This window comes from Mirounga angustirostris, unplaced genomic scaffold (genome assembly GCF_029215605.1).
Source record: "Mirounga angustirostris isolate CCGP_5_RB_7025 unplaced genomic scaffold, mMirAng1.0.hap1 SCAF_9, whole genome shotgun sequence".
Lineage (NCBI taxonomy): Eukaryota > Metazoa > Chordata > Mammalia > Carnivora > Phocidae > Mirounga > Mirounga angustirostris.
The window spans coordinates 52,727,460-52,745,783 of record NW_026991717.1 but is presented as its reverse complement, the minus strand read 5'-3'; the positions used below and the strand labels follow the sequence as shown (position 1 = coordinate 52,745,783).

The following is an 18,324-nucleotide window of genomic DNA, read 5'->3' as shown; positions in this document are numbered from 1 at the left end:
TACTAATCATATTTCTAAGGAATATTATTACAGGTATATAATAACATCTCTATTAATAGACACTGTTACACTAAAAATCATAATTAAAAGTTAAAAATTAAAAGTCATAATGGTCAAATATCTTCATGTTCAACTTTAAGGAATTATTCAAACCTCTACACCTTCTTGAAAGTTGGTGTTAACACATAATGCTTGAAAGGTAAGGCTAAATAGGTAAGAGTAAAGAATACTTTTAGTAAGTCTTCCAAAGAACAGGCCACACATGCTCTAGCTTTCCACATCAGTTTGCCCAGAGAAAAAAAATTTAAATCTCACAACAGCTTGCATGTGACTTAGTGAATAACAGTCTTCAACACTAACTGTCCCAAACCGTTAGCTTTTCTAGATCCACAATGGCAGCTACAGTGTGCATTTGCAATTTCTCTAGCAAAGTTCGCCACTCTGGATTTCAGCTTTTTCAGGGCTGCACTAGTCAAAAACAACCAAAGGCTGGTGATTTCTGTTAATTCATAAGAAAGTATCAAACTGCTAAAAACAATTACAAGCATTAAGTCTCCTTTACCAATGGTCCATACTTTTTCCACCACAGGATATGCTTGATTTATTTTTTCAGAGACACATGGTGAGTTAACCATTTTGTGATTAGTCACCTTGTGTAAAATCAGGAAAATATCAACATTCCACATATTTCTATCCAACATCTAGAAACACTTTTAATTGACTCCCTTACCTGGGCTCTACACTGAGAAAGTTGGGTAGTTTAACAAAATATAAGTCGTTTCCTAAATCAGTGTTTACTTTGGGTATTTCTACTTCTATTCTGGTCTCAGGAATTGGCTCCTCCTCCTGTTGATCCTGAGGCAATCCATTTTCATCCTAGTAAAAGAGTCAATTTCAGAGCTTGAAAGAACTTTGGAAATGGTCTAGTCTAGCTCAACCTCCACACTTTAATGACTTAGGTAGACAAGAAGCATACTGAGACTTCGGAGCTAAAGCAGCCCTCAGTCTCTACACTACCCACCCAAGCCACCCACCAAAAACCAAAAGATGTCTTTTGTGATAATCTGTTTTCCACATATTCACCAACAAAAGTCACTCTGTCAATTAAAATCAGAGAAGATTTTCCACACAGCACACTTCTTGGCATGAACAAGAAAAACCCTAAAGATCAGTGGTTCTCAAATCACAAATCCTTGCAGTCTTGTCTCTTCAGGTGTGTCACCAACCTCTTGCTGGGCTGTTATTTCTTTTTCTTTGTTTTTACAACCAGTTTCTCCCAGTGGTAACATTTTTACAAACTATATAGTACAATATCACAACCAGGAGACTGACCCTGATACAATGAGATACAAAACATTTCCATCACCACAAAGATTCCTATCACCTTTTTCTATAGCTACATCCACTTCGTTCTTACCCTCATCCCTCCTTAATCTCAGGCAACCATTGATCTCTTCTCCATTGCTGTAATTTTGTCATTTCAAGTATACTATGCCAGGGGAATCATACAGCATGTAACCTTTTCGGACTGGCTTTTTCTCACTCTGCATACCCTGGAATTCCATCCAAGCTCTTGTGTATATCAATACGTCAATCTTTTTCATTGCTGACTAGTATTCCATGGTATGGATGTACCAGGGCGGCTACTTCTACTCCCCCTTATAAACAAGATTTCCCTACCTAAGAAAGCCATCTGTTTCTTGTATTTTCATACTGCAAATCAGTTGGCAACTTCCTCTTCTTGGCCTAACAGCAACCTGAAATCTCTGAAATGTCTACTTAGCCTTCAGTAAGGGCCCAGTTCACACTGGCAATTTTACTTACAACAGGCTGCCCTGGAGTAGGTGGTTTATCTTCTCCATCACTCCCTGACGATATATCATCTGCACCTCCAAACAGATCCATGGTTCCACTGTTATCTTTAATATTGAGGGAAAAGTCACAGTATTAGTATCTATAACAAAGGTTCTTCAAAGCTATCACTTCCACATATTCCCAAGGTTTCTGGACCAGGCACCAGGAAACCACCCAAGCACAACTCTGAACCTGGCTCTCAAAGATAGGACCAGAGAGCCTGTGGAGAGGGAAGGGGCAAATTCAGTGAAAAGCAAAACTTCACAGAAGACGTCTTTTTCCCTTCATTTACTGCAACCTTGTTCTTCCATTTTCCTTTACTTTCCGGGAGCCCAAATGTCCTCCTATAGTCTAGATACTCACATATGGGGCTTAAGCACTCAATACATGCCTATTCTCTACATACTCCCTCAAGTTTTAAAACTGCAGACCCTGGCCTACCACCTGAGGCAGAACTTCACCTAGGTTTGACAAAACAACAATAATTTGTAATAAACCAATAAACCAAGGTAGGGTAGAAGAGGGGGTAAAAAGAAAGATAGGAAGGTGGTCAGAAAGTAGACTGCTTGCAACTGGGATTATAGAAAAGTTACAATTATTGGCAATGACACAGTCTAGGATAAAACTAGGAGAGTGAGCTATTGAGACAAGGGGGAGGATAGATCACTGAAAAAGAAGAGACAACCTATTAGAATGGCCCAAATCCAGAATACCGACAACACCAAATGCTAGCAAAAATGTGGAGCAACAGGAACTCTCAATCACTGCTCATAGGAATGCAAAATGTTATGGGCACTTTAGAAGACAGCCTGGCAGTTTCTTACAAAACTAAACAAACTCTTACCATATGCTCCAACAATCATGCTCCTTGGTATTTACCCAAAAGAGTTGTAAGCTTATGTCCACACTAAAACCTACACACAGATGTTTATAGCAGCTTTATTTATAACTGCCAAAACTGGGAAGCAACCAAGATGTCCTACAGTAGATGAATGGATAAACTGGTACATCCAGACAATGGAATATTATTCAGTGCTAAAAAGAAGTGATTAAGCCAGGAAAAGACATGGAGAAAATATATATTTCTAAGTAAAAGAAGTCTATCTGAAAAGGCTACATTCTGTATGATTCCAACTATATGACATTCTGGAAAAGGCAAAATTAGAGAGACAGTAAAAAGATCATTAGTTGCCAGAGGTTAGGGGGAGGGAGAGATGAACAGGTAGAACACAGAGGGTTTTTACGGCAGTGAAACTACTCCATATGATACCAGATATGATACCATAATAATGGATATATGTGATTACACATATGCCCAAACACACAGAATGTACAACACCACAGTGAACCAGACTGAAGGGTAATATAAACTATGGGCCTTGGATGATATATGATGTATCAACATAGGTTCACTAGTTGTAACAAATGTACCACTCTGGTGGGGAATGCTGTTGATGAGGGAGATTATGCATGTGTGGAGGCAGGAGGTATATGGGAAATCTCTGTATCTTCCCCCAATTTCACGGTGAACCTTAAACCGCTTTAAAAAAATATTAATAATAAAGCCATAACAATTAAAAAAAAAAAAAGCGGCGAGGAAGGTCAGGGTATTGAAAGTTCATCTATATGGTAAAATCAAAATGAAAACCCCACCCACAAACACTCTCCTGCCTCCCCCCTTCTTTTAAAGATTTTTATTTACTTGCCAGAGAGAGAGAGAGAGAAAGAGAGAGTGCACAAAAGCAGGGGGAGAGGCAGGTACAGGGAGAAGCAGGCACCCCGCTGAGCAGGGAGCCCGATGTGGGACTCGATCCCAGGACCCTGGGATCATGAGCTAAGCCAAAAACAGATGCTTAACCAACTGAGCCACCCAGATGTCCCTCCCCCGCACCTTTTTTTTAAGACTCATTTGAGAGAGAGGGCACACGCGCATGGGGGAGACAGAGTGGGAGAATCTCAAGCAGACTCTCCGCTGAGCATGGAGCCCCGACAAGGGCTCGATCTCAGGACCCTAAGATCATGAGCCAAAATCAAGAGTCAGACACTTAACCGACTGAGCCACTCAGGCGCCCCTCATATCCCTTCTTGATTCATTTTCTTCCTAGTTCTTATCACCATCTGACATACTATATATTTAACTTACTTCTTACGTTGTTGTCAACAACCTATCCTGACCCCAACCTACCCTGACCCCGTCAGCATTTGAGTTTTACAGGGAAAAGGTCTTTATCTGTTTTGATCAATGCTACATTTCCAATGCCCAGAAGAGTACTACTACACAGTAGATTCTCAATAAATAACTGAATAAAATGAAAGAATGAATATATCTAATTCTCAACCCTCTAGGACGGTTAGCATCATCTCCCTTTTATACATCAGAAAACTGACTCTCTGACAAATAAATAAAGCCTTTAAAAAAAGAAAAAAAGAAAGATGCCCGGGTGGCTCAGTCGGTTAAGCGTCTGCCTTCGGCTCAGGTCATGATCCCAGGGTCCTGGGATCGAGCCCTGCAACGGGCTCCCTGCTCAGTGGGGAGCCTGCTTCTCCCTCTCTCTCTGCCCTGATTGTGCTCTCTATTTCTGACAAATAAATAAATAAAATCTAAAAGAAAGAAAGAAAGAAAGAAAACTGAAGTGTAGTAAGTAATTAATTTGACCAAACTCATACAGCTAGAAAGTGGAGCCATGAAAATTCTAAGTGAGATCATCTGATTCCGAAGTCCGGGCACATAATTGCTAGCTGTCTTTAAGTGAATCCCAGAGCTTGCTCTTCTGCCAGCCCTCTCCTTTTCCTTCTAGCTGACCCTCTAATTACTTTAGTTGTAGTGTTACTTATGATAATTTATATAAGCTATTTAACATCGTCTAATTACCATTCAGCACAATGATGGTTGTGCATAATCAAACTATCAAAACTGTATTTGTAGAAACGTTTACACTAACATCTTTATTGTATAGCAATCTGCCATTTGAAAGAGTCATACATAGAGATGTATAGGTAGATTTTTTATCCTTACAACAAACCTACTTTACCTAACCCTGGGTTTTTATGACAAATTCTTCATCTAACCCACAGCTTGAAGAATCAAGTTCTTTATGTGTTATTAACCTGTTAAGGACTTAAGAACAAGTTGTCCTGAAACTATCAGTATTCAAACTAAAGAATGGAGGTTACCACCTCAATCAGAGCCTCAGCCTCCTAGCAACACATTCATCTAACTATAAATGAAGCAGGAAAAAAAAAAAGAGGGGCTCTTTGCTGGCTCTGTTGGTAGAGCAGGAAACTCTTGATCTCAGGGTCATGAGTTCAAGCTCCGCACTGGGCAAAGAGCTTACATTTAAAAAAAGAAAAGAAGTAGGCTCTTCTTCAACTGATTAAGCACAAACAGTTTTTAATATCCATACAACCTCCCCGTGTACACTAAGTGTATGCACACTCCTCTGTGGGTCTTGCAGTCTGGGGTAAATGCCCAGAGTTGGCAGTGCGCTCTAGTTAAATGCAGAAAGAGAGACAGAAGTATATACATATGTATGTAAAAGAAGTAACTGGAATACCTTTTGGTACCTCAGTGTCACTATCTGCTTCTGAGTCAGAGGCAATTGCATTCTTGCGTTTCATTCGTAAAACTTCATCTTCACTATCACTGCCTCTTGCAGATTCTGTAAGAGTAGAATTAGAGGTTCTTCATAATCACAGTCATTTCTTAGCTTTGAATTATGTGCTTTAAAAGCAACCCTAGGGATAAACAAACTGTGGTATAGCCATGCAATGGAAAATTACTCAGTAACAAATACGAAGGAACTACGGATACATGTAACAATTTGGAAGAATTTCAAATGCATAATGCTAAGTGAAACAAGTCTAAATGAAAGAAAAAAGGCTACATACTATATGATTTCATTTTTCTGATGACATTCTCAAAAGAAACAAAACTACTGTGATAAAACAGATCAGGAGATGTCAGGGGATGGGGTGGAAAAAGGATGTGACTACAAAAGGGACAGAATGAGGGAGTTTTTTAGAGTGACAGAACTGTTCTGTGGTGGTGATTACACAAACATAGGCATTAACATTAACAGAACTGTACATACACATACAGACTATAGTTAATTTAAAACTAAAACTCATTAAAGGAACACTGATTTCTATAAGCAGAAAATTTTGATAGAATGAGAAAAGTAGTACTAAACTTATGACCAAATTTATAGGACTCATTACAAAAAAAAGGAAAAAAGAGGTAAAAATATTGCAATGGAAGAGACAAATACAGTTTACCCTTGAACAACATGGGGAGTAGGCGCACAGACCCCCCACCAAACACACAGAGTCAAAAATCCATGTTTGACTCCCCAAAAACAACTACTTATACCCTACTATTGACTGGAAGCCTTCCCAATAACATAAATAATAGGTATTTTATATCTGTATTACACATTGTGTTCTTACAATAAAGCTAGAAAAAAAGAAAATATTAATGAAATCATAAAAGTACATTTACAATAATGTACTGCATTTAATGAAAAAAATCCACATATAAGTGGACCCACATAGTTCAAACCCATGTTGTTCAAGGGTCAACGGTATAACATATCTCTGGATGGTACAATTATCTAATTGTAAACTTTAAGAAAATCACCGTCCATCTAGGTAAGAGTTAAGCAGAATGCCCAGCTATAAGATTCCCTACCATAACCCTAGTCTTATGTTACTCTGCTAGTATTGGGGAAGTAATGCATGAGCCTTAATGATTCTGCTACCAGTAAAAATAACTCTACCCAGAACCAGTTACTGAATACTTATCGTAGCCCAGTAGTCTAGATAGATCTATATCCATCTCTCCAAATTTTCTGGCCTCCTCTCCTAAATAATGCCAAAATGTGGTCTTGAAAGCTATCCTGTGAGGTAAGTATTACAGGGTTAAAGACTTCCTCCCCCATATATAAGCTAAGATAGGATCAATATGTAATTATAATCAGTCACCTATGGAAATGAAACAATCCAAGAATTACTTGAGGAAGAATTCTAACCTAATCAAGATTACTTCTACAATACAAAGAAATAAGACCTCTAAATTTCTTTAATATTCTATATGAAGAATGTGTTAACTTGAGAAGAACAGTATAAATGGACATTATAAAAAGGGGACAAGAAGCCAAAGTATGGCTACGTGTTTCCTGTAGTCTCTAAGGAATGAATATTCTGACCCAAGCACATCTCTCTAGGAGGATGCATGTATCAAGCTACATAGCACACTGAGGTCAGCCAGCCATGTTTTCATTTTCTGGATGTTATACTTCCCAGGCAACCTCCTGATACTATCATTTGGCATCCAGTGTCAATTTTCCCCAAGGGCAAGAGAGAAATAACTGATCCTCCTGAAACAAATAATTCTGCAATTTGATTTTTATAAATTAGTTTGTTATGCATTTGATTAGTCTGAGTGAACTCCTTGGAGCCTAATTACCTCTGGATGATCAAATTTTGGATCTCAAAAAATTGAGCTGAAACATGGTATTTACACCTCAGTACAGCTACCCTATGGAGCCGTTTCATAGGCATTGGTTTTTTTCCCCAGGCAAATCTATTCTCACCTGAGGCATGCTTCTCAGTTATCCACCAAAATGGAACCAACTCTATTCATTATCTAGCTACTCAAGCACCATACATCTTTCTCTTAGGCTGTCCTCTTTTTTTTCTTCTTGACCTATCAATTAACAAATGAAGGGGGTAGAAATAATAAATGCATTACAAAAAATTTTTTAAAGCAAAATATACACTTAGAAAAGACTGAAATGGAGGGATAGAAGAGAAAAACAGGGCACTAAAGGTGGGAACGCAGAAAGAATAAATGGGCCACTGCTGCATCTGGGTGCTTCTACTAAACCATTCTGGCTCTCCTAAATGCATTACCTGATTTATGATCCTGCTCCTCTTCATCATCTGAATGCCTGTGTTCTTCATCTGAGGCCTGTGGCCTTTCATCATCAGAATTTTGCATTTTCTCCTCATCAGACATCTGTGGCCGTTCTTCATCATCAGAATTTTGTTTCTCATCATCATTATCAGAAGCTACGGGCCGTTCATCCTCAGAATTAGCCTTCTCCTCCTCAGACAGTTGTCTCTCATCATCTGAAAGCTGAGGCCTGTCCTCATCATCTGTGTTCTGCATTTTCTCATCATCATCAGAATTCTGCAGTTTATCTTCATCAGATCCTTGTGCCCTCTCCTCATCATCAGAATTTTGCATCTTTTCATCATCTGACTGGTCACTTTTATCTTCTCTGTCCCATTTTTCATCATCTGAATGTGCTTTTTCAGAACCTTCTGCTTCTGAGTGATGGCTCCCTCCATCTGACCTATGACCTTCATCTTCATCATCATTATGGGCTTCTGATCCACTATGCTGATCTACATCTGAGGGGTCATTGTCTTCATGGTCAGAATGCTCAGAAGCTTCTGATCTATTGTCTGATCTTTCAGACTGATTATCACTCCCACTGTGATGTGAAGCTCCCTCATCCTCACTGTCATCTCCAAACAGTTCCTTATTACTTGGCTTTCCTGAATCACCCCTTTCATCTTGATCGCTTTCACTTCCAGAGGCATTACTGCCAGAGGCAACATTCTCTTGATCAGAATCCGAGTCTGATCCAGAATCAGAATCTATGAGATCACAAACACAGGGTGATGTCAGTGAAAAAGGCAGAGTAAAGAACACCAAAAGTCAATCTCAACATAAAATTAACTTAAAAACATGTAAAAACTGTCAGAATCAATTTTCTCTCTACTCAGGAAACTAACCAAAAGTTGTAGGAACCGGGGGAATGCTTAACAAGCAAAACCAGCTGAATCGCAGTAAAACTTCAAGGTGTTTTAACTTACCCCATTCCTCCACCTCAACCCCCAGCTCCATAATGCCTTAAAGACAGCCCACATTTCTGGTACATGAACCACTACTAGGAGGAGGCACCTCATTCACAAAGAACCATGGTTGTTAATTTTGATCTGCTTGGTGGATCACTGAAGGACTGGCTCAAAGGGCTGACTTAAGCTCACTTAGGACTTTCTCAGGGCTGAGGCAATACCTTGGAATGTTTGTCAAAAACATTTATAGGTGAATGTATTAGTTGCCTCTGCCTGGGACAATGGATAGTAGTTGGGGCAAGTAATAAACTAAAAAGCAGGAAAGGCTGGAGAATTACATAATATGGGGAGTAAAGGCGTTTAAAAGCTCTCACATATTACTAGAGACCTGGAAGGCCACACAGTTGCCCGGGGCTGTGCACATGCTCAGGAAAGAATTGAGAGGGCACTAAGCTCTCACTTCTGGCTGACCTTCAGGCTCTGCACAAGCAAGGAATGAAGGCAAAAACAGGTTGTAAACTGCCTCTCTGCAAAGACTGGGAAGTTTTTTTGTTTTGTCTTTTTTTTTTTTATTATTGTTTTTGATTCTAGGCATTTAAGGAAATCTCTGTCCAATCACAAGCTGACCACTAAGTTAATAGGACAGATTTTAGTGGCCACACACAACAAAGATCGTGGACTTTACTGAATTAATTTAAAAGAATCACTAAACAATAACTACTATAACAAACAGCAACAACAAATCCTGAGGGGAGAATGTGATTTCCTGAGTTGCCACATTATAATACTCAAAATGGCCAGTTATTAACAAAAAAGTAGGGGTGCCTGGGTGGCTCAGTCGTTAAGCATCTACCTTCGGCTTGGGTCATGATCCCAGGGTCCTGGGATCGAGCCCTACATCGGGCTCCCTGCTGGGCGGGAAGCCTGCTTCTCCTCTCCCTCTCCCTCTGCTTGTGTTCCCTCTCTCGCTGTGTCTCTGTCTGTCAAATAAATAAATAAAATCTTTTTTTAAAAAAAAGTATAAAGAAATGTAAAGAAACAAGGAAGTATGGCCCATACGTATGAAAAAAAGGCTAGAAATTGTCCCTGAAGCCCAGACAATGAAAATGTTTTACCAGATAAAGAATATCAATAAAAAGACAGATATTTAAAAAAAAAAAAAAAAAAGATTATTTTAAAAGAGCTAAATAGAAATTCTGGAGTTGAAAAATACAATAAATGAAGTGAAAATTTCACTAAAGGAGATAAACAGCAGATGTAAGCAGGGAGAAGAATCAGCAAACTTTAAAACAGGTCAATTAAGATCAAAGGAGGAACAGAAGAGAAAAAAATTAAGAAAAATGAATAAAATCTAAAAGATTTGTGGGATACCATCAAGTGTACCAACATATACATAATGGGAGTCCCAGAAGAACAGGGGCAGAAAGATTATTTGAAGAAATAATGGCCAGATACATCCCAAATGTGATGAAAGACATTCAAGAAACTCAGTGAATGTCAAATAGGATAAAGTTAAAGAGATCCACACCCATATACTTCATTATCCAACTGTTACACACACACACACACACACAAAATGCTGAAAGCATCAAAAGAAGCAACTTGTCCCATACAAGGAGTCCTGGATAACAATGATTTCTCATCAGAAACCATGACATATTCAAAGTGCTGAAAGAAAGACTGTCAACCAAGAATTCTATTCCCAGCAAAACTATACTTCAGAATGAAAGTGCTATGAGTGACATAAGAAGAAATAGATAAATTGGACTTCTTCAAAAAGAAAACCTTCTATTCAACAAAAGACATCATCGAGAAACTGAAAAAACTATCAAAAGAATGGGGGGATATATTTGCAAACCATGTATCTGCTGTCTAGTATCCAGAATATATAAAGAATATTTACAACTCAACAACAAAAAGGCAACCCAGTTAAAAAATGGACAGAAGACTTGAAATGACATTTCTCCAAAGTAATATATACAAATGGCCAATGAGCACATGAGAAGTTGCTCCACATCATTAGCCATTAGGAAATGCAAATTGAAACCACAATGAGATACCACTTGACACCAACAGGGATGGCTACATTAAAAAAAGAAAAAATGTGGAGGTGCCTCGGTGGCCCAGTCGGTTTAGGGTCCAACTCTTGATCTCAACTCAGGTCTTGATCTCAGGGTGGTGAGTTCAAACCCTGTGTCGGGCTCCATGCTGGGCATGGAGGCTACTTAAAAAGAAAAAAAAAAGGTAAACTCAGTGTTGCTGAGGATGTGAAAAAAATAAAACTCTCGAACATTGCTGGTAGTAATGTAAAATGGTCCAGCTGCTGTGGAAAATGGTTTACTTACTTGTTCCTCAAAAAGTTAAACAAAGAATTGCCATAAGACTCAGCAACTCCACCCCTATGTATATACTCAAGAGAACTGAAAACAGGCACTCAAATATTTGTACACAAATGTTCACAGCAGCACTATTCAAACAGTCAAAAGAGGGAAACATTGTAAATATCACAGAATTGCTCACTTTAAAATGGTAATTTTATGTTATATGAATTTCACCTCAATAAAAACAAATTTGCAAAATTAAGATATTCCCAGATAAACAAAAACGGTTGCTAGTAGGCCTGCCTCCTAAAGGAAACCCTTCTAGCTGAAATAAAAGGACAGTAATTTGAATCCACATGAGGAAATAAAGAACAACAGTAAAGGTAACTAAAAAGGTAATTATAAAAGTCAACATCAATGTATTTCTGGTAACTCCTTTTTTAATTAGGTTTAAAACATAGTAACATAAAACAGTTATAAAACCACATTACTGGGAAGACAGTGTATAAAGATATAATCTGTGACAATAACATAACGGCAAGAGAGAATGAGCTATGTAGAAAAAAATGTTTCTGTATACTACTAAAGTAGGTATTAATTCAAAATAGATTATTATAAATTAAGATGTTATCACCAAATAACTAAGAAAACTAAAAACTATACAAAAAAAAATAAACAGGAAGGAAATCAACAGGACCCTAAAAGAAAGTCAGTCTTAAAAGATGAAATAATATAGGAACTGAGGAACAAAAAAAGATATGACACATAGAAAATAGCAAAATGGGGGCACCTGAGTGGCTCAGTCAGTTAAGCGTCTGCCTTTGGCTCGGGTCATGATCCCAGAGTCCTGGGATCCAGCCCCACATCGGGCTCCCTGCTCTGCAGGAAGTCTGTTTCTCCCTCTCCCTCCGCCCACTTGTGCTCTCTCAAAAAAGTAAAGAAAATCTTAAGAAAAACATAGCAAAATGGCATAAGCCCTTATTAGTAATCATTTTAAATGGAAATGGATTAACTTCAATGAAAAGGCAGAAATTGGCAGAATTTTAAAAATGATCCATCTATGCTTTCTACAAGGGTTTCACTTTAGAACCACATACCCAAATAGGTTGAAAGTGAAAAGATGAAAAAAGATATTTCATGTAAATAATAACCAAAAGAGAGCTATAGTAGTCATACTAATATTAGACAAAATCTTTTTTTTTTTTTTTTTAAAGATTCTATTTATTTATTTGACAGAGAGACAGTGAGAGAGGGAACACAAGCAGGGGGAGTGGGAGAGGGAGAAGCAGGCCTCCCGCTGAGCAGGGAGCCTGATGCGGGGCTCGATCCCAGGACCCCAGGATCATGACCTGAGCCAAAGGCAGACGCCCAACCGACTGAGCCACCCAGGTGCCCCAAAATAAATCTTTTTTTAAAGATTTTTTATGCATTCATGTGAGACAGAGAGAAAGAGCAGGGGAGAGAGACAGAGGGAAAGGGAGAAGAAGACTCCCCGCTGATATGGGAGCCCAATGCGGGGCTCAATCCCAGGACCCGGAGATCATGACCTGAGCCAAAGGCAGATACTTAATCATCTGAGGCACCCAAGCGCCCCTGGACAAAATAAATCTTCAGACAAAATTGTTACAAAATAAAAAAGGGCATTATGAAATCAAAAAAGTGTCCATCTGACATGAAGATATAACAGGTATATAGGCACCAACAGAAAAAGTGCTCAACATCACTCGGCATCAGGGAAATACAAATCAAAACCTCAATGAGATACCACCTCACACCAGTCAGAATGGCTAAAATTAACAGGTCAGGAAACGATGGATGTTGGCGAGGATGCAGAGAAAGGGGAACCCTCCTACACTGTTGGTGGGAATGCAAGCTGGTGCAGCCACTCTGGAAGTTCCTCGAAAAGTTGAAAACAGAGCTACCCTACGATCCAGCAACTGTACTACTGTTTACCCCAAAGATACAAATGTAGTGATCTGAAGGGGCACGTGCACCCCAATGTTTATAGCAGCAATGTCCACAATAGCCAAACTATGGAAAGAGCCAAGATGTCCATCGACAGATGAATGGATAAAGAAGATGTGGTATATATATACAATGGAATATTATGCAGCCATTAAAAAAAAATGAAACCTTGCCATTTGCAATGACGTGAATGGAATTAGAGGGTATTACGCTAAGTGAAATAATTCAATCAGAGAAAGACATGTATCATATGATCTCACAGATATGAGGAATTTGAGAAACAAGACAGAGGATCATAGAGGAAGGGAGGGAAAAATGAAACAAGACAAAACCAGAGAGGGAGACAAAGCATAAGAGAGTCTTAATCTCAGGAAACAAACTGAGGGTTGCTGGAGTGGAGGTGGGTGGGAGGGATGGGGTGGCTGGGTATGGACACTGGGGAGGATAAGTACTATGGTGAGCACTGTGAATTGTGTAAGACTGATGAATCACAGACCTGTACCCCTGAAACAAATACATATGTTAATTTAAAAAATTTAAAAAAAACCCACACACGTATAGGCACCTAAAAACAAAAACTGACAGAACAAAGGGAAAATAGTCCAAAAATAATACTTGGAAACTTCAATACCCCAACAGTAAGAGCCAGAACTAGACAGAAGATCAATGAGGAAACAGAGGATCTAAACACTATTAAGCAACCAGACATAGAGATAACAATAGAATACTCCACCACCACCAGAGCATACATTCTTCCCCCAAAGTGCACATTGAACATTCTCCAGGATAGACCATATGTTAGGACCCAAAACAAATCTTAATACATTTAAGAAGGTTGAAAACACATGAAGTATCTTTTCTGACCACAATGGAATGAAACTGAATTCAGTACCAAAGGAAAACGGGAAAATGAATATATGGAAATTAAACAATGCACTCAAACAATCAAGGGCTCAAAGAAGAAATCACAAGGGAAATTAAAAATATTTTCAGATAATGAGAATACAGGACACCAAAAGGTAAGGGATGTAGAGAAAGCAGCGCTGAAAGGGAAATCTATAGCTGTAAACACCTACATTTTTTTTTTTTTTAAAGATTTTATTTATTTGACAGAGAGGCACAGCGAGAGAGAGGGAACACAAGCAGGGGGAGTGGGAGAGGGAGAAGCAGGCTTCCCACGGAGCAGGGAGCCCGATGCAGGGCTCGATCCCAGGACCCTGGGATCATGACCCGAGCCAAAGGCAGACACTTAACGACTGAACCACCCAGGCGCCCCTGTAAACACCTACATTAAAAAACAAAAGGGGAGCCTGGCCAGCTTAGTCGGTAGAGCATGGAACTCTTGATCTCGGAGTCATAAGTTCAAGCCCCACGTTGGGCACAGAGCTTAAAAAGAAAAGAAAAGAAAACTTTCAGACTGATAACCTAACCTTTCACTTTAAGGAACTAGATAAAGAAAACTAAACCCAAAGCAAGCAGAAGGAAAAATAAAGATTAGAGCAGAAATAAATGAAATTGAGAAGAGAAAAATAAAAGAATCAATGAAACAAAAAGTTTGTGCTTTGAAATACTAACACAACTGACAAACCTTTAGCCAAACAGACCAAGAAAAAGATGACTCAAATTACTGATAGTGGGAACATTAATACCAACCTTACAGAAATAAGGATTAAAAGAGAATACTATAAACAATCCTATGCCAGCATATTAGATGATCTAGATGAAATGGATTAATTCCTAGAAACAGACTACCAAAACTGATTCAAGACAAAATAAAAAATCTGTGAAGACCTGTAACAAGTAGGGTTTGAATCAGTAATCAAAAAATTTCCAACAACACGGGGCACCTGGCTGGCTCAATTGGTAGAGCATGTGACATGACTCTTGATTTCAGGGTCCTGAGTTCAGGCCCCATGTTGGGTGTGGAGCCTACTCAAAAAAAAAAGAAAAGAAAAGAGGGGCGCCTGGGTGGCTCAATCCTTGGGTGTCTGCCTTCAGCTCCGGTCATGATCCCGGGGTTCTGGGATCGAGCCCCGCATCAGGTTCCCTGCTCCACGGGAAGCCTGCTTCTCCCTCTCCCACTCCCCCTACTTGTGTTCTCTCTCTTGCTGTGTCTCTCTCTGTCAAATAAATAAAATCTTTAAAAAGAGAAAAAATCCAACAAAGAAATGCCCAGGACCAGATGGTTTCACTGGTGAATCCTATCAAATGTTTAAAGAATTAATGCCTATCCTCAAAGTCTCCCAAAAACTTGAAGCAAAAGGAACACTTCTTAACTTATTCTTTGAGACCAGCATTACCCTGATACCAAAGTCAGGCAGGATGTCACACAAAAAGAAAACTACAGACCAATACATCTTATGAATACAAATGCCAAAATACTAAACAAAATACTAGGAAACTGAACCCAGCAGCACATTAAAAGGATATACACCATGACCAAGTGGGAGTTATCCTAGGAATACAATGGTGGTTCAACATTAATATGACCATACTAACAGAATAAAGGAAAGTGAGCATCTTAATTGATGCAGAAAAGGCATTTGACAAAATCCAACACCCTTTCATGATAAAACTACTCAACAGACTAGGAACAGAAGGGAATTTCCTCAACCTGATAAAAGCCATCTACAAAACCCCACAGCTAACGTATGTAATTGTGATAGCACGGATGCTTTCTCCCTAAGATCAGGAACAAGACTAGGATGTCCATTCTCACCACTTCTATTCAACATTGTACACAAAGTTGTAGCTGGGGCAATTAGGCAAGAAAAAGAAATAAAACTACCCAAATTAGAAAGGAAAAGGTAAAACGATCTCTATTTGTAGATGACATGATCTTATATGTAGAAAATCCTAAAGAATGCACACACACAAAAAACAATTACAGCTAATACAGTCAGCAAGGTTGCAAGGTACAAGACTGATGAACAAAAATCAGTTGTATTTCTATACATTAGCAATGAACAATCCAAATATGAAATTAGGGTAACAAATTTGCCTGCAATAGTATCCAAAAGAATAAAATACTTAGGAATAAATTTAACTCAGGAGGTGCAAGACAAACAATTAAAGCTACAACATTGTTGAAAGAAATTAAAGACACCTGGCACAATTACACATAGAAGAAACACGCTGGGCCTAGGTAGAGATTCTACCTATTGTTATGGCAAGAAATTTGTCAGGTTTGTTATTTTCCACAACTCTCTTAGTTATTATCTCTATCATTACTGAATAATGAAATATGCTAGGCCTAACCGGAATTACCCTGTCACATCCGTACTACCTTCAAGACCAATAGCAACCTTCGAGGACAGATCTGGAAGTAAATCCTATCATATCCTATTACCTAATGAGAACATGGAAGAAAGCAGCAACAGACTCACAAGAAAGTAAAACATGAAGCCCAGAGAGCAACCACCTCCATACGTCACTACCCATACACTGAGTTTGCAATAGGAAAGCAATGCAGGGTACACTTACTAAACTACTGCTTCTACCCATCCAACTATTTATCAAATATGTATTAAACATCCGTCTAAGCTGGTGGGGCAAGAGGAGACAATCTTTTCATCATTCTAACCCCAACACCTAGCAAAGTAACTGAAACATAATATGGGGATCAATAAGTACTGAATGAACAATTTCATGATAGTGAGTCATGGGAGAGTTCACATGGAACTGTGCCTTGAAAGGCAAAAGGGAGACAAGTAAAAATGAGGGGAAAATGAAAACATTAACAAAGATAATGGAACAAGAGTATACAGGACTCTATACTTCCAGACTCATCCTGACTAGAAGCTCCTGGACGCGCATCTCGATAGACCCCTCACTTTACATTTCCACCTAATGCTCCCTTCACTACACTCTTTAAAAACAAAACAAAACAAACAAACACAATAAATTGGAGTTAGAGGGAAAAAGAGCAACCTCAATAACGTACTTTGCTAAGGAAAAAAGTAGATAGGTTACTTTGAGCCTGGAGGGTTGCAAGAATTCTGAACTTGGTCTTGGGCGCTTTCTCGCTTCAAAGAACTCTTGTTCACATCTCAAACTCAAACTATCTACAGTCCTTGCGCCAGAAATATTTCCATGCACCAATTATCCTTCATTTCATCAACAAATCCTTTCTCTCTCCTCTCCAAACACTGATCCCATACGCTCTCCAGTCTAATACCATAGACTCAAGAAATTCCCGTTTCTGCACAGGCTCTCAGAAGACACATTGTCTCCGGTGCGTAACGCCTATGTACAGTCCTATCGCGGTATCCTGCCAGTCTTGCTCACCCAGACATTTCAAACTCCGCATCACGCTACACTCTGCCTTCGATCAAGTGGCTTTTCCCAGCCCCTCTGTGAATTCATCCATCCCAGCCCCATATTCCCGAGCACCTAATGTCCGTTCATTCACAAACAGCTCTTACTTGCGCTAGCCTCTGCAAGACAGGACAGGGCTGGACCCCAAGGTTCCTACGCGGGCTGCGCAGGCTCGCCCGCGCCGCCACCCCTGCCCCGCGCCGCACTCCTCCCCACACGCTCCCAGGCACCGCATGCTCCACGGACACCAAGAGCCCCGAGGCTCACACTGTTTGTCCCTCCATGCCCGCCAGCCCTGGGAGGCTGGTACCGCCGGGAGTGCAGGGGGCGCTGGGGAAGGAGTGGAGGAAGCGGCACCACTGGTCCGCAGTGCCTGCGGGTTCGCAGACCCGGAACTGGACCGCCGTCGGGCTCCCGCCGCAGAAGCCCCTACACGCACCCCCTCCCCTGAAGCCCAACCGATCCCACCTTTACGCTCAGCATCGCTGTCGGCGTCGCTCCCGAAGAGGTCCTCCATATCCGCCATTGCCCCGCACGTCTCCCCTGCCTCGGCTGGGGGCGGCTCCGCGACTGTTTTTACGGCCCGGAACCAACGAAACGCGACAGTGTCGCAAAGATTCGCTAAAATCTTCCTTTCCTTCTGTGACCTGTTTTCCCCTGCAGTTGAAACCTATACTTGTGCACTGTTACACGTCTACACAGGGGACAAATTCTGCCCTTTCCGTCGATATCTGCTTCGGTTTGCAAGGACTCTCGCCGAGGGTGGGGCGTCCCCCGTCTGGGTGTCCGCGGAGTGGGTGGTGCTGGAGCCTCTCGGCTGAAGGGCCTCAGACCGAGCCAAACCTGCCACGAGTCAGGCCTGAAGTCCTTTGTCTCATACTGACCAGCTGTTCTCAAACGGTTGCGAGCCCCAAAGCGCTTATCGTGTAGGTTATATCCATTGCTATTTACCGTGTTAGTAATTAAAGCAATTAAAGTAATTATATTCATAAATTTAAATTCA

At 40.1% G+C, this 18,324-nt stretch overlaps 1 protein-coding gene across 2 annotated transcripts in view; it reads right to left on the bottom strand.

Moving 5' to 3' along the window:
- LEO1 (LEO1 homolog, Paf1/RNA polymerase II complex component) overlaps window positions 1–18,089 on the bottom strand; it is a 38,195-nt gene extending 20,106 nt beyond the window's left edge. The window contains exons 1-5 of one of the 2 annotated variants that reach the window (XM_064570467.1): window positions 17,790–18,089; window positions 7,765–8,517; window positions 5,409–5,513; window positions 1,825–1,919; window positions 731–876 (exon numbers count right to left, since the gene is read on the bottom strand). In XM_064570467.1, the coding sequence (XP_064426537.1) occupies window positions 731–876; window positions 1,825–1,919; window positions 5,409–5,513; window positions 7,765–8,517; window positions 17,790–17,847 (1,157 nt within the window). In that variant the 5' untranslated portion in view covers window positions 17,848–18,089. Of the gene's footprint in view, window positions 1–730; window positions 877–1,824; window positions 1,920–5,408; window positions 5,514–7,764; window positions 8,518–9,571; window positions 9,689–17,789 lie in introns of those variants that run through there. The other variant, XM_064570468.1, reaches the window with a different exon arrangement.
- Window positions 18,090–18,324: the final 235 nt, after the last annotated feature.